General features: G+C 33.2%; 1 protein-coding gene across 4 annotated transcripts in view; it reads left to right on the plus strand.

The window, feature by feature from the left end:
• The window catches only part of LOC116849857 (long-chain fatty acid transport protein 4-like), a 15,558-nt gene extending 2,231 nt beyond the window's left edge, over positions 1-13,327 (plus strand). For 3 of the 4 annotated variants that reach the window (XM_032827449.1, XM_032827448.1, XM_032827450.1), the window contains exons 3-13: positions 4,539-5,119; positions 7,648-7,798; positions 9,115-9,352; positions 10,375-10,609; positions 10,909-11,110; positions 11,332-11,524; positions 11,778-11,918; positions 12,109-12,246; positions 12,403-12,560; positions 12,804-12,957; positions 13,173-13,327. In XM_032827449.1, coding sequence (XP_032683340.1) covers positions 4,539-5,119; positions 7,648-7,798; positions 9,115-9,352; positions 10,375-10,609; positions 10,909-11,110; positions 11,332-11,524; positions 11,778-11,918; positions 12,109-12,246; positions 12,403-12,560; positions 12,804-12,957; positions 13,173-13,327 — 2,346 coding nt within the window. Of the gene's footprint in view, positions 1-2,307; positions 2,965-4,538; positions 5,120-7,647; positions 7,799-9,114; positions 9,353-10,374; positions 10,610-10,908; positions 11,111-11,331; positions 11,525-11,777; positions 11,919-12,108; positions 12,247-12,402; positions 12,561-12,803; positions 12,958-13,172 lie in introns of those variants that run through there. The other variant, XM_032827452.1, reaches the window with a different exon arrangement.
• Positions 13,328-14,189: the final 862 nt, after the last annotated feature.

Below are 14,189 nucleotides of genomic sequence, written 5' to 3' on the forward strand. Positions count from 1 at the left end.
ATATATATATATATATATATATATATATATATATATATATATATATATTCTGTGTTGAAAGTTTAAATATTCGTATTTAAAGACCAAAACAATAAGAATGTCTTAGATCAAGTACGTGTTCAGAAATTAGTACTTTTACCTTAATATTCGTGTGGAATACAAACAACAAAACTCGACTGTAACGAAACTTTATGGTCACGTTATAATTATAATAATGCTGCAATCTTTGTCTTGCAAGTTGATGCAAAAGCAATATCATTATGTTTCTGCGTGCGAAGTATGTGCATATTAATACGAATTGTGCATACTATTAAAGTGCGTACTATTAAGTGCATACTATTAAGTAAAAACAAGTCTTGACAATGGGTCAAGGATATGACCAAAGTGTGACAATGCTGATAATACTCCACGATATATATATCACAACTTTTAATTAAGACTGCGCCGCCCAACTCATGACGAAACATTAAATCTTTGCGTATACGGGAAGACTATTTCTTAAAATAAAAGAAAATAAAACAGGATAATGCGCGCTCTTGTGTTCGCATGTGAATTTCTATATTGTCGTCTTAACTATAAAACTTTGATGTTCACTAAAGAGGATGCTTCAAAGAGGAGGAGGGATATTTTACATTTTCTTCCATTTGAGGATATATAAAAGATACATCGGATTTTAATGCTTGACAATTTATTTCCGGCAGGAAAAAATCAAATGCTCGGGGTCATATTCCTTGTCAGTGAAAGTTCGGTCTTACGTAATAACTTTCGCATATATCGAAGCATAATTTCCGTCTTGCAAAAACTCATTTCTCATTACGTGAAAGTTTGTAAAATAATATTATAAACTGCACATTGTGTTGCTTGGCAGAACGGAGTTGTAGTGGATTAGCAAAAAAAAGAACGTCTATCAAAAGTGCGTTGTATTAAAAAAGGAGATAATACTTCATAATTTAATACATGTACATTTTGTATAGTTCTCAAATTCTGAGCGTAAATCTATCAATATAACAAAGAATAGAAAATCACGATTCGATTAAAATAACAAGAAAATAATCGGGTCATAATTGAGAAGTGAGTTTCTCAAATTTTAACTCATTGTAATTATTTATTCGACCTGAAAATATACATATGAAATATTTTAATAGCGATAATAACATACTGCAATGAGAGACATCGCTTAATTTATGCTTATCTTTAATAAAAGTCTAACATTGTAAATAGTACAATATTATATCTTTGAGTAGTTTATTTGCTGCTGAATCACCGAATGAATTAAAATCGAATATGTAATTATGCGAAAGTATGTAGAATCGAGGTCATATGACCCCGCTTAACCTCTTGGCTAGCCTGAAACACATTTAGAACGATCAAACAGGAAAAAAACACGATTGTAAAAAATATCAATGAACTTCGTAATTTAAGGTTCCTGTGCTGGGATTCTGTAACTCGTTATTGGAGTTAACGACAGTTTCGTCATCGTTGCGCAGCTTTTCTACGGTATACAAAAGCTGCGCAACGATGACGAAACTGTCATTAACTCCAATAACGAATTACCCCTTGTCCACAAACTTGCTTTAATCTTTAAACCGTAATAAATTGACCAACCACAGTCTGTTATTTTAAAAATAATCAACTGTGGTTGGTCAATTTCTTACGGCTTAAGAATTAAAGCAAGGTTGTGGACAAGGGATTACAGAATCCCAGCACTGGTCCCTCACCGCGAAACTCTCGATTGATGATGTCAGAGGTGAGAAAATACACGATAAAATCACTTGCAAGAAACGTTGTAATAAAAGTCATAGTCATAAAATGATGCTTGTAATCGACCAGACATATCAGTAAAATAGTCCACGCGCTTTGCTTTTGTTTGTCAACCATCAATAAATTACAATAAATTAAAATACAAAAGATTAACGCAATTTACCATTGACGCAATTACCATTTTGAACCTATCTTTTTTCATATTGGTCACGTTGATTCATCTGTTCTATCGATTACAATCATCGTAATTTTATGAATACATCTTTTTTCTCTCTTCTTTATTATGATTTGGGAAGATATACCATTGGCCAATCCTCAGGTAAAGTCATTATAAAAATTCCAGCAAAGAGATATGAAATTCTGAAGTTACATTCTTAGATTGTTTCTAACGAAGTTCTTCAGAATTTCGTAGGTCTCAATATTACCACCAAACACAATGTCAATGATACTTATATTGTTTCTATGTATTTTGCAAGAATTTTCAGCATGTGTTTTCTCACTCGTCATCATAAGTCGAGATAGCCGCGACGAGGACACACAAGAGCTTCAATAAATAAAAATAATCACAAAGAGTGAAACAGACTTGTGCACACAAAGAAATGCGTGCACAAAATGAAGAAGCGGTTCGAGCAATCATAATACACGAGCTCCTGCTCGCGCACGATGAGCACGATTGAAAAATTACCGGAAGCGCGGGGAGGAAACACCATCGATCGGTGCGAACCTATACTTGCAAAATGGCATCTGCGGATAAACATTCCTATTAAAGGGCTACCGCTTTTCACCGGGAGATAGCAGCATCGCCGTGCGATTATTGATCGCACAGCGAAAACTGCGGGGATCAACCTCACGGATATTTGACCATTACCGCCAAATTCACCGTGACACGTGAAGGGACTGCGGCTTTGACTGCACCTCTTCGAGCTACCACGAGAAACAACGAACAATTTCTCACTCGTGAATTAGCGCGGCAAGTGTCGGGTTGTCCTCACTTGCGACAAATATATCCGCGCACAGGATAGGATGTCGATCGTTAAACGCATCGGTCGCAAAGTGTCGCGGACGCCATTATTTATGGTTATGGCAATTCGAGCGTAACGTACTTCACGCGCGACGAACACGCGATTCCGCAGGATCTTGCAGAAATGCGTGTTAGCGCCGTTTAGGACACATGTCGCGTGGAGTCACGCTTCTATCTTTGTAGTGAGTATCGTTTTGTTTGATATTTGATAAACACGGCATGCACGAAAAACTCCTGCTACCTCGTCCTCATCAGGTGTCTCAAACGCGCGTCGTTGTGGCTCGTATTCATGATTGTTACTTGAAACCTGTCTCAAATGAGGCAATAAATTTCAGACAGAATTAGATGTGCATTTTTTAGTTGAATCGCGTTTATAAGTGTAATGTCAACATATATTTTACAATTCAAGTAAATGGTTTACAATTCAAGTAAATGTAAATTTAGATCTATGTATCTCACTTGGGACAAACTTTGGCTCAGGCAGAATAAAAAAATCATGATGTCACAATTATATTATAGTGACGAGAAAATGACTAAGCATACTTTTCAATCACGATTCGATCATTTTTTTGTCACTTTGACGCAATCGTGATTTTTTTCTACTTGCAGCGACTACTAACACAATCGTGATTTTTTTGTCTACTTACAGCGACTACTAATCTTATGTTTTTTATGGTTTTGTGCTCTTGATATTTGCATTCATCATCTCGTAAATCCCGCACGTGTAAATATGTTTCTCCAAGTTTCTCGATAAATGATATCGAGAAATGTGTTAAGTAGAAGAAACTGAATCATTAGAAAGCAGTCGATTAAACTAGAAAACCGTACAGTCTGCTCCGGTTACCCGGTGACTGGAAAACCTCAAACGGGAAGTGCACGACGTTTCACATGTAGAATTTGGGGCTGAAGATGCGCAATTATCGCATACGATTTATCTTTACATCGTAATATCCTCTCATCTTCATTTTGAAAATTAGATCTTTATTCCGAACTCTCTTTTATCAATAAAGGTGCCCCTAAAAGTGATTTATAAGTCTTCTGATTAACTATGAGCCACTTTCATTGATAAAAGAGAGCTAACTAAAGGGAATTAATAAAAAAGAGTCGATAAAAAAAAGCCACTTTTATCGATAAAAGAGAGTTGAGGATAAGGGCCGCAATATCCTCGTCTTCATGTACAAAGTGATACCTAAATTACGTTAACAATAATTTCCTTAATCCATATAAAAATTGTCTTTTGGAATAAAGAACGAAAAAGGTAACAAATTGCTTTTTACTGTTGGCAAGAATACGAGTATGTACCCAGATAACACAGAGAATTAAAAAAGAATTAAAAAAAGAATACAGTCGTATGTCACTAATTCTGAGTTCATTTTCAGATGCAAAAAGAATTCTTCAGAGTTCAGTTCAGTAAAAAGAATTCTTTTTGCATTTAAAAATAAACTCAGAATTGGTGATATACAACTGAATTCTTTTTTAATTCTCTGTGCTATCTGGGTATAAAGTTCACCCAAGTAAAACGAAAAATCACGAGGACGTGAAAATGACGAGAGAACGATTGAATTGTGATTGAAGAATGGGTTCTTTTTTAGTCGTTTTCTCGTCACTGACATCAATTTTGATACATCGTACCATCTTGGTAGTGTCGTCCTTTCTGAGAACCGTCGACCGACTCATCGTCGTGTCCTAATGATCTCATTTCGCCATCTTGTCGCTCGGAGCGTTTCCGCCAACAACCTCGTGTCCTTTATTGCAGGACGTCGAACGTGGCGAGGTCTATTCCGCGGTAGGAACCTCGTCGTCCAGCCACTCGCAGCCAGCAACAGTCGCAGCGTTGGCGTCGCTACCAACGCCGACACCGATGCCGAACCCGGTAGCGGTGTCCGCGTTCGTGGCAACGCCGACATCGCTGCATGCGTCCTCTCCCGCTGCCGCCGCCGCCGCTGCTGCTGCTGCTGCTGCTAGTGGCGGCAGATACGACGCGAGAACAACGACCGGAGGAGTGGGACACGAAGTGAACGTGCTGCCAGCGGACGCTCAAGATCTGCCTAGTACACGTGCGAACATAGGCTCGACGGCGGCTGTTCGATCGGAGAAAGATCAGTCCGCCAGAGGTGGAAGAAACCGTTGGAAAGCAGTCAGCCGTGTATTCCGACACCTTATGCTCATCATGCTGTTGCTGGCTGCCCTTAGCGGTGTCCTGGCCGTGCTCGTGATCTACATGGGCCCAATCTACCTGGTGCAGCTGCTCGTGGTGGTCTCGGTCGCGTACTTCGTCGCCGGTGGCCGCCTAAGATGGTTTTACGTTGCCTTCAGGACATTACCGCGTGATTTCAAGTGAGTAGAGGTTTTGCGTTTCAGGACATTTCCGCGCATCATCAACGTGCTCGTTGTTTCATACGGATCAGTCTGCATTGAGAAAAAAAAATGTTTGCTATTTATAACTATAATCACATAAAGAAAAAATTACTTACATGATCAAGAAAACCATTTTTTTTTTTAATTAAACTTTACTATATCATGTTAGTGATAATAATCTTGTATGCATTACTATACTATTTTACTACAAAAAAGATGGTTGGCGCCAAAAATAATTGTAATTTTGATTACAGTTAGATCAATCATTTTTTTTCTCTCAGCACACTGATGCTCGGTTTCATCAATTAAGTCTCAACCTGAATTTTAAATGCCTTCAAACGAAACTTAGTAGATTCGGTTAAGAAACCGTTGGTAAAACCGAGCCTAAAACGTCTAAAGCTCTTTTCGGACGATGTCTCTCTCTTACGAAACTTTGAGATCTTTCAGTGAAACGCTTGAACTGCAGAGTAATTCATCGCCAAAAAAATCACGATTAGATACACAAGAAAAAAAGAGATCTTGCTCACAAATGACAAACAAAGGCGATTTTATCAAAATGTCGTTTTATCACTATATGAAACGTTTATCTGATTATGTAACTATACAATCATGGATCAGTGATTATGATCGCGTTAAGTTAATAGTGGAGAGCATTTACATTTTAATTTTGATCAGTCATTTAAGAATACCACGTTGATAGTAGTAACATGATTAAAAACGGCAAAAAAATTAAATGTTAGGCGAAAAAATATATTTGTTTATTTCCAAAGAACTTCTGCACTAATGCAGACTATTGCGATAAAAGAAAGAGAGAAGAATTAGAGTGAAAAAAGTATACTTGTCTCTCTCTAACTTATTATATTAGTGCAAAAGTTCATCGAAAACAAATCTAACGATAAACAGACGATAAATTTTTTTCTGCAAACCACAACATTACTAAGCGTGATAGTGCGTGATATCACATATGGAAGTATGGAAATGTTCCGGATATTGTGTTTATTATGATGTTTAATACGTATAAATAGTTATTTGATCATATTTGGCACACAGCTAATTTTCTAAAAAGCGAGGCGATTTCTTCGTCATTTTTATTTTACGATTATGTAATAGTTATTTCGGCAAAAGAGGAATATCTGGAGCATTTCTCAAGTGTGTAGAAGAAATTGCAAGTGTCATTTTAATGATATATCTTTTTATTTGGCCGTGGTTTGTAGAAATGTTGAGTTTTCTTCGTTTCTGACATCATCAATCCAATATGGCCGCGGCAATTGGTCAGGAGCCTCAATGGGTGATTGCGACTGATATAACATGGAAGGGCCGTGTAACTGTTTTGAGCTTTTTTTTAGTATTTTTTCACGTTTAAAAGTAATCTCTATCATCAAATTGACACAATATTGGGAAACGAAGAAGGCCCCCCTCCCCTAGGGGCAACATAAACAAACGAAGCAAATAAACAATGTCGAATTGAGAACCACTATTTCACATAGTATCAAGAGCGGGATATAATCCATCGATTAAGACGATTATTACATCAGCCATCCCGTTATATTAAAACTCGTTTACAATACGCGGAATAAGCTTGGTATAAAAAAGTTAGAGAGAGAATAAGAGAGAATATAAGAAAGAAATTATTTTTATTTCTCACTTTAAACTTACAGTAAACTTACTGCGTATAGTAGACGAGGCCTTAGCACTTTTCTCACTCACTAAAAAATTTGTGACATCCATTTTCAGCGGATTCATTGCTCACTCTATATTATTAGATTTCGTAAGTCCATGTTATATTTGCAATCTGAATTTATAACTTTCGCATACTCGCGCTAGTATTGTTGGTTTCGACGCGTGAGGGAGAATAAACAAAAACGTAATGTTTAAAAAAAACATCATCTTTGATTTCCGTCTTTAACTCTATACCGACTAGTTAATGATTACTGGTAACTTTGAATTCTCTGCTATTAAATGATTAACACACACATAGGTTGCTTTCCAACAAGAGACACAAGTCGAGACACAAATATCATTCTATCTTTATTCCACATTTAGTGAGTAACAAAGATAGGATGATACTTGTGTAAACTTGTATTTCTTGTTGGAAAGCAACTATAGATACCTACGCAGATAACAAATAACGTCATATTCGCAAGAAATCTTATAGAATCCGAACAAAAAACAATATACCGTTGCAATAAGCACTGCGCGTTATAAGCAGTGGAAAAGTTCTTTTTTCATTATTTTGACTGGATGGAAATTTAAAAGATATTTCTTATATCTGATCGAAAAATCTATATATTTATTATTGCAAGTGTGCAAAATGATATACAAGGGCTCTTTTAAATGTCTATCTTAATGAGTTGATGTTATGATGATTAAGACTTTTATCTTTAGATTGTTCAAATTAAAAAAAGTTTCCCGTTCTCGGAATTAATGTATGTGTATGCGTGCGCAAGAAAGTAATTTATAACAACATAAAACTCGAACTTAATAAAAAAGTTTTTCTTTTTTTTCAGAGGAGTTATAGGATATTTAAGAATGCTATGGTTAATACGTGGTCATAGCAGAAAAAACAGAAATGTTGCTGATATATTTAGGCAGTACGTCAATCGTCATCCTAACAAGGCGTGTTTCATATTTGAAGATCAGGAATGGAGCTTTCAACAGGTAAAATTGTTTTTTTATAAAAACTAGTGTTTTTAGTGAATGTCTTTCTTTCAATATATCACAATTTTTGCAGACTGTTCTTTTAATAAAATTATAAGCTATTTTACATTAAAAAATAGTTGATAACTTGATTTTAGAAATTATTATAATTCAAGGAATTACTGAAAATAAAATATATGATTTAACTTATATGCAAACTCTCATTTTATATATTCACAAAATATATTTAAAAAATTCCTCACTAAAATATATGAAGTTGTCAATAATAAGTTATTATTCATATAAATTTGGTATAAATATATTTTGCAAATCATGCAGTATGAAATCGCAAACAACATTAATTATTTTCAAATAATATGCTTTGTAAGGTCTTAAATATATGTTAATGATTTGTACATGGATGTCTGCGCCTTTTATGACCTTTTAAAATTTGCAAGTTCAACGATACAAGTAAATTTTTTATTTCAACGTTTCTTATTCATTTATCAAATACACCTGCAATGATTATTTGCCTGTTTTCAGTTAAATTTGCTGATCATTCCATTTGCATAAATATACAATCAATTTAACCTTTAACAATAATACATATGTAGATTTTTAAAAAACCTTGCACAATTCTTATGAGAAAAACGTTTTCAGTTCACTTGAGTTTATGATATATTATAGTTGTTGCAATTCTAATAAAAAATCTCAAAGTGTAAAATCCTTGTATGGCTAGTTTATGAATTAAAAACATTTGAAAATCTTTTTTAAGAAATCCGTTCGTATGTTTGCTTATATAAGTTTGCACTTGTGTGCCCATGATGGTTCGTCACTTCCGTAATATTTAATGACTCGAAACTGTGTAATCGTATAAAGGTTTTGCACTTTGAGATTTTTTATCGGGACTGTATATATATAGTTGTAATATATAACAAATTCAAGCGACTGAAAACATTTTCTTGAAGAACTTCGGATCCTTTGTGCATATTTTCAATCTTTGTTTTGCATTTCTTCTTTGCTATGTGCATTTCGTTTTATAAATTATCTTAATTTTAATCTTAATTTCTTGGTACATTCTAAACAACTTGTAGTCGATTTTACTTTATACAGAGTGATTTACGAAAAATTCGAATGTGTAACTCGTACGGTTGACTACAAAAAAAGAAAAATTTCTAACAGAGGAAGCAGTGAAAAAAGGATTGATAATATCCGATATCTTACACGCTTGCTTGAATCATTCTGTGTATACGTACGATATTTGTTATATATAAATATATTGTAATATATTCATATATATAATATTGTAATATATTCATTATTCCGTTAATTTATAGGTGGAGGACTTTAGTAACAAAATCGCGACGATATTCAAAATGCACGGTTATAAAAAAGGAGATGCGGTTGCATTATTATTGGACAATCGGCCGGAATTTGTCGCCATTTGGCTAGGTTTGAGCAAACTTGGTGTAATAACGTCTTTAATTAATACGAACCTACGTAAAAACAGCCTTTTGCACAGTATCAATATTGCACGATGTCAGGCGCTTATATATGGCGCGGAATTTTTCGACGGTAAGGATAGTGATTAACCTTTAACTAATGATTCTTCAACAGTGTGTTTAAGGCTTCTGAATGCTCACCATGACTATCTTGATTTATGACATCAGAAGAGCGAAGAAATATATGTCAAAAATTCCGGTAAAATATGTTAAAGTAAAAAAGATAAAATGAATTGATGGATAAAATGAATTTAATATTCAGGAAGATTTGTATAAAATGATCGATTTAATTATTTGCTAAATAAGTCCATATGAACTATTTTTTCATGTCTTCAAATTTTGCTAATATTAAATTGGTCACTTTATACAAATCACACTGTATAATTGTAAAATTAACGTGACAAAATGATAAGAAAAGATTTAGAATAAGAAGATTATTCTAAATCTTTTCTTATCATTTTGTTAATTATTATTAAGATCTATCTTAATAATTTAAAATTATTAAGATCTATCTTAATAATTTAAAAAATATGCTTCATCAATTGCGTCTTTATTTTATGAATATATCTTTATTTTAACATATTTTGTAGGAATTTTAAATGTATATTTTTTTCTCGCTTTTGTCGTCATCAATCAAGATAACGATGAAGAATAAGTAAGCCTTAAATGTAGCCGTACAAATTGTATTTAAAGTCACTGGTCTAACTTTAACGATATATTTTTAATCCCAATTTTGCAGATATTCTTCTAATCGTACTGATGAAAAAATGCCGTAGGGACATAAATGCGTGAGTACCTGGTTTAGTTTAACCCTTTAGGATCGCACGTTTTATTATTGTTTGTTACTCAAAAATTAATTGTGCTTGTTCGCATCCGTTATCTTATTTCAATCTCCTAGAGAAATAATATTTGACTACTCTTGACAGTTTATCCAAATATTGAAATTTCGTGAATGCGCAACTTTCAACGCCTATAACTCCAAAAGAATTCATTTGCAGATTTATGTTTGCGCGACGCTTTTTCATAAGTACGATTAGTAGACCGACAAAAGTTACACTGGTGAAGTTCAGCCAAAAACATTTCCGTTAATTCCAGCTGTGGCGGACATTGCCTCTTCATTGGATGTTAAACTGGCATTATACAGGTTCGGGAATCACCCGAATGCGATGTCAGTTGGATTGAAGGAGAAAGATTTAAACACCATCTTGATAGATGTGTCCGCGACACCACCAACGATACAGGAAAAGAGTGGTTACAACAATGAATTGTTATATATTTACACCAGTGGTACTACAGGTCTTCCCAAAGCGGCCGTTATTACTAGCGCAAGGTAAGTACGTCACACATAACGGCATCCGTAAATGTTTCCCTAGTTATCGCAACACCGTTCCCGGCGAATAGTAAGTCCCGTTTGCGTTACGGTACGAGTTCTGAGAGTCGCAAAAACGATTGGAATGAGAAGGACTAATCATTCTTACTTTTTACGAAAGAAAATGAGACGTACTAAAAATAATTTTAGCGCATATTCAAATGATACTGAAGCGCAATATGTTGTGTCACATTCCATGTTTCAAAATATTAAACAGCAAGATATTATTGAAACGAGCTGCATTATGCATCTTCTTCCAGATATATATTTATTGCTAGCAGCGTACATGTTTTTGGAATGTTACGGAACTCTGATAGAATATACACAGCCTTGCCGATGTACCATACCGCTGGAGGAGTGATGGCAATAGGTCAGGCTTTGTTACATGGACATACAACAGTTATTAGGAAGAAGTTTTCAGCTAGTTCGTATTTCAGCGACTGTATCAAGTACAAATGCACTGTAAGTGTAAATCTTGATACGTAACGCTCTAACTTTGCAAAATTTTGTTTTTTTATATTATAGTGTAAGCATGATCAATATTATTTCTTAATCTTTCAAATAAATTCTACTAATTAAATTCTACTTGGATTTTTCTTATTAATAAGATTTTCGCTAACATTATTGAGACTAAGACTACATGAATGTCATATTTACGTTCCTGATAAAACTTTTGGAAATAGGTTGCTCAATATATAGGAGAAATGTGTCGATACATATTGGCAGTACCACCTAAGAAAGAGGACAAGGAGCATAATATTAAATTAATTGTTGGCAACGGACTGAGACCGCAGATATGGAGTGAATTTGTAGAGCGATTTAATATACCACGAGTCCTTGAATTTTATGGCGCAACCGAGGGTAATGCTAATATCAGTAAGTACAAATTGCTTAATAACTGTTTTGAAATTTTTTAACAAACTTATACAATTCACTCATTACCAATGAGTTTTTTAAATAGTTCAAAATTCATTTTACCAGTTTTTTTTTTTTTCATATAAAAAAATATTCTCTTTTAGTGAACCAGTCTCAGGGTATTAACATTATTTTATTGAGATAATTTTGTTTGAAAGATGCAACATATAGAACTTATAATTTTCAAACATTGTATAGAATATCATCATTTCAGTGAACGTTGACAACAAGGTGGGGGCAATAGGCTTTATGTCAAGAATTATTCCATCGGTCTATCCCATATCAGTCATTAAAGTAGATGCAGATGGAGAACCTATACGCAATTCTAAAGGACTGTGTCAGATCTGTGAACCAAGTGAGTTGATACATTCATTGATTTTTAACAATTATAAAATTAGTTCCTTACTTTTGATAGTAGTGGACAAATAGTATACTAATTTCATAAATTTCATAAATTATATTTGACAAAAAACAGTTTTCTTATATATCAGTTTCAGAATTCGTAATTTTACATGTTACAATGACTCAAATTTTTTATTCAACAGATGAACCTGGTGTATTTATTGGTAAAATCCTACCAAATAATCCGACAAGAGCATTTTTAGGATATGTGGATCGAAGCGCATCTGAGAAAAAAATAGTTCGCGATGTTTTTTCAAAAGGCGATTCTGCTTTCCTATCAGGTATATGCAACATTTTTTCATTTAGTATACAATCGTAAGCGTAAGATTTCCATAGATGCAAAATTATAAATGTATTGTTAAGCACAAACTCTGTTGATAATACAGAACAACGTTCCATGAATAGTTCGATAAATTTAATTATAATTATATACGTAGGAGACATCGTTGTTGGCGACGAATTCGGATATTTGTACTTCAAAGACAGAACAGGAGACACATTCAGATGGAAAGGAGAGAATGTATCAACTTCCGAAATTGAAGGAATAGTCAGCAATCTCATCAATTATCGAGACTGTATAATATATGGTGTCGAGGTAAAAATAATTATTCCACTCTCACATAGTTTTCTTTTACCTAATTTTCTATATGAACAATATAAAGATATTTGTTAATTAAATTTTCTCCTAGACAATGAAAAAAATATGTTAGATTTACGATTGCTATCACACTATACTATTCGTATACTGTAAAATATTCAAAAAATATAACTGTGTATACCGATATTAAAAAGAAACCAAAGATTATGATATAGTAACATTATAAAATATTCTTGATAGATTCGAGGTGCTGAAGGTAGAGCGGGAATGGCTGCAATTTATGATGAAAATGGAACATTGGATGTAAATAAATTAGCCTCTGACATTAAAGAACAATTACCCACCTATTCCAGGCCACAATTTGTTAGGATTCTGACAAAAATTGATCTCACAGGTATATTTGTATATAAATTTGTATATAAATGTACATGTTTCATATCCATTTTGGTTTTGTATAATTTATTATTATTACCTTTGATTAACACATTTGTGCTTAATTTATAGTTTACGAAATCTAATTAATATATATATTTTATCATATTTGAATATACCTACATATAAATCAAATAAGGATAAGCTGATTTTGATTAGTTTATTTTGTATTTATAGGAACATTCAAACTGAAGAAAAAGGACCTCCAAGAAGAAGGATACAATCCATATAAAATTCAAGACAAATTATATTATTTAGATCCAAAGCTTGGTTATCTCTCACTAACATCAGAGATTTATGACCAAATTCAACAAGGGAGAATCAAGTTTTAAATTTATATTATATAATTTATTAATATTTGATAGCTGGGAAACTATAAATTGTGGCAATAATTACATCAACACTATCCTAAATGTATTTGACATTTGTTTTACATAGACAATGTAATATACTATAAAACTTTGTTATAAGATTGGGACTGGGGTTGCAAGAATAGAAAATTCTTAAAGAGATGATATATTGTGAATACATATATCAGGAATCAATTTTTATTTAATATTTAATAGAAATATAGATGTGTAAATTGAGTTCTATAGATGTTAAGTTTATGTGTTTATTTAGTTTTTTAGTTTAATTATTATGGTCTTAAGATATTTTTTTAAATTGTTTTTAAGTACAATGATCTTATCTATTTGTTTTAATAAAAAGATCTTTATCTATATTTATTATATTTACAAGTACCATATACCTCATATATCTAAAATTGAAAGTCCTTTGATCTGCCATTGAGCTATTCTATTTGAAAATAAAGGTTACTTGTTAAAAAAACAAAAAGTTTTTTCTCAGTACAAGTTCTTGATTCAATTAATTACATATTTGACATCTATAATATATAATTCATTATTGGTTCAATAATTTTTCACTCATTATCTGAATGCTGATTCGACAAAATATAAACATTTTCGTGACATTCATCTATTATACACGCGGTATGTCAACACCATTTGACAGTTCATGTAGTAACGTCACGTGAACAACACGTGAGAAAGCAAAAGTTTTATTCCAACAAATTTGGAAGCCTATCGATATGAACGATATCATACATAAAATCTTGGATTTTACTATCGGAAATATATTCGGTAAAGACATAACTTGCAGAGAACCCGTGCATCGTTGTGACGATTACCAACCAGG

The sequence above is a fragment of the Odontomachus brunneus genome, unplaced genomic scaffold, assembly GCF_010583005.1.
Source record: "Odontomachus brunneus isolate Ranch 3 - 2012 unplaced genomic scaffold, Obru_v1 Obru_scaffold_126, whole genome shotgun sequence".
Taxonomy (NCBI): Eukaryota; Metazoa; Arthropoda; class Insecta; order Hymenoptera; family Formicidae; genus Odontomachus; species Odontomachus brunneus.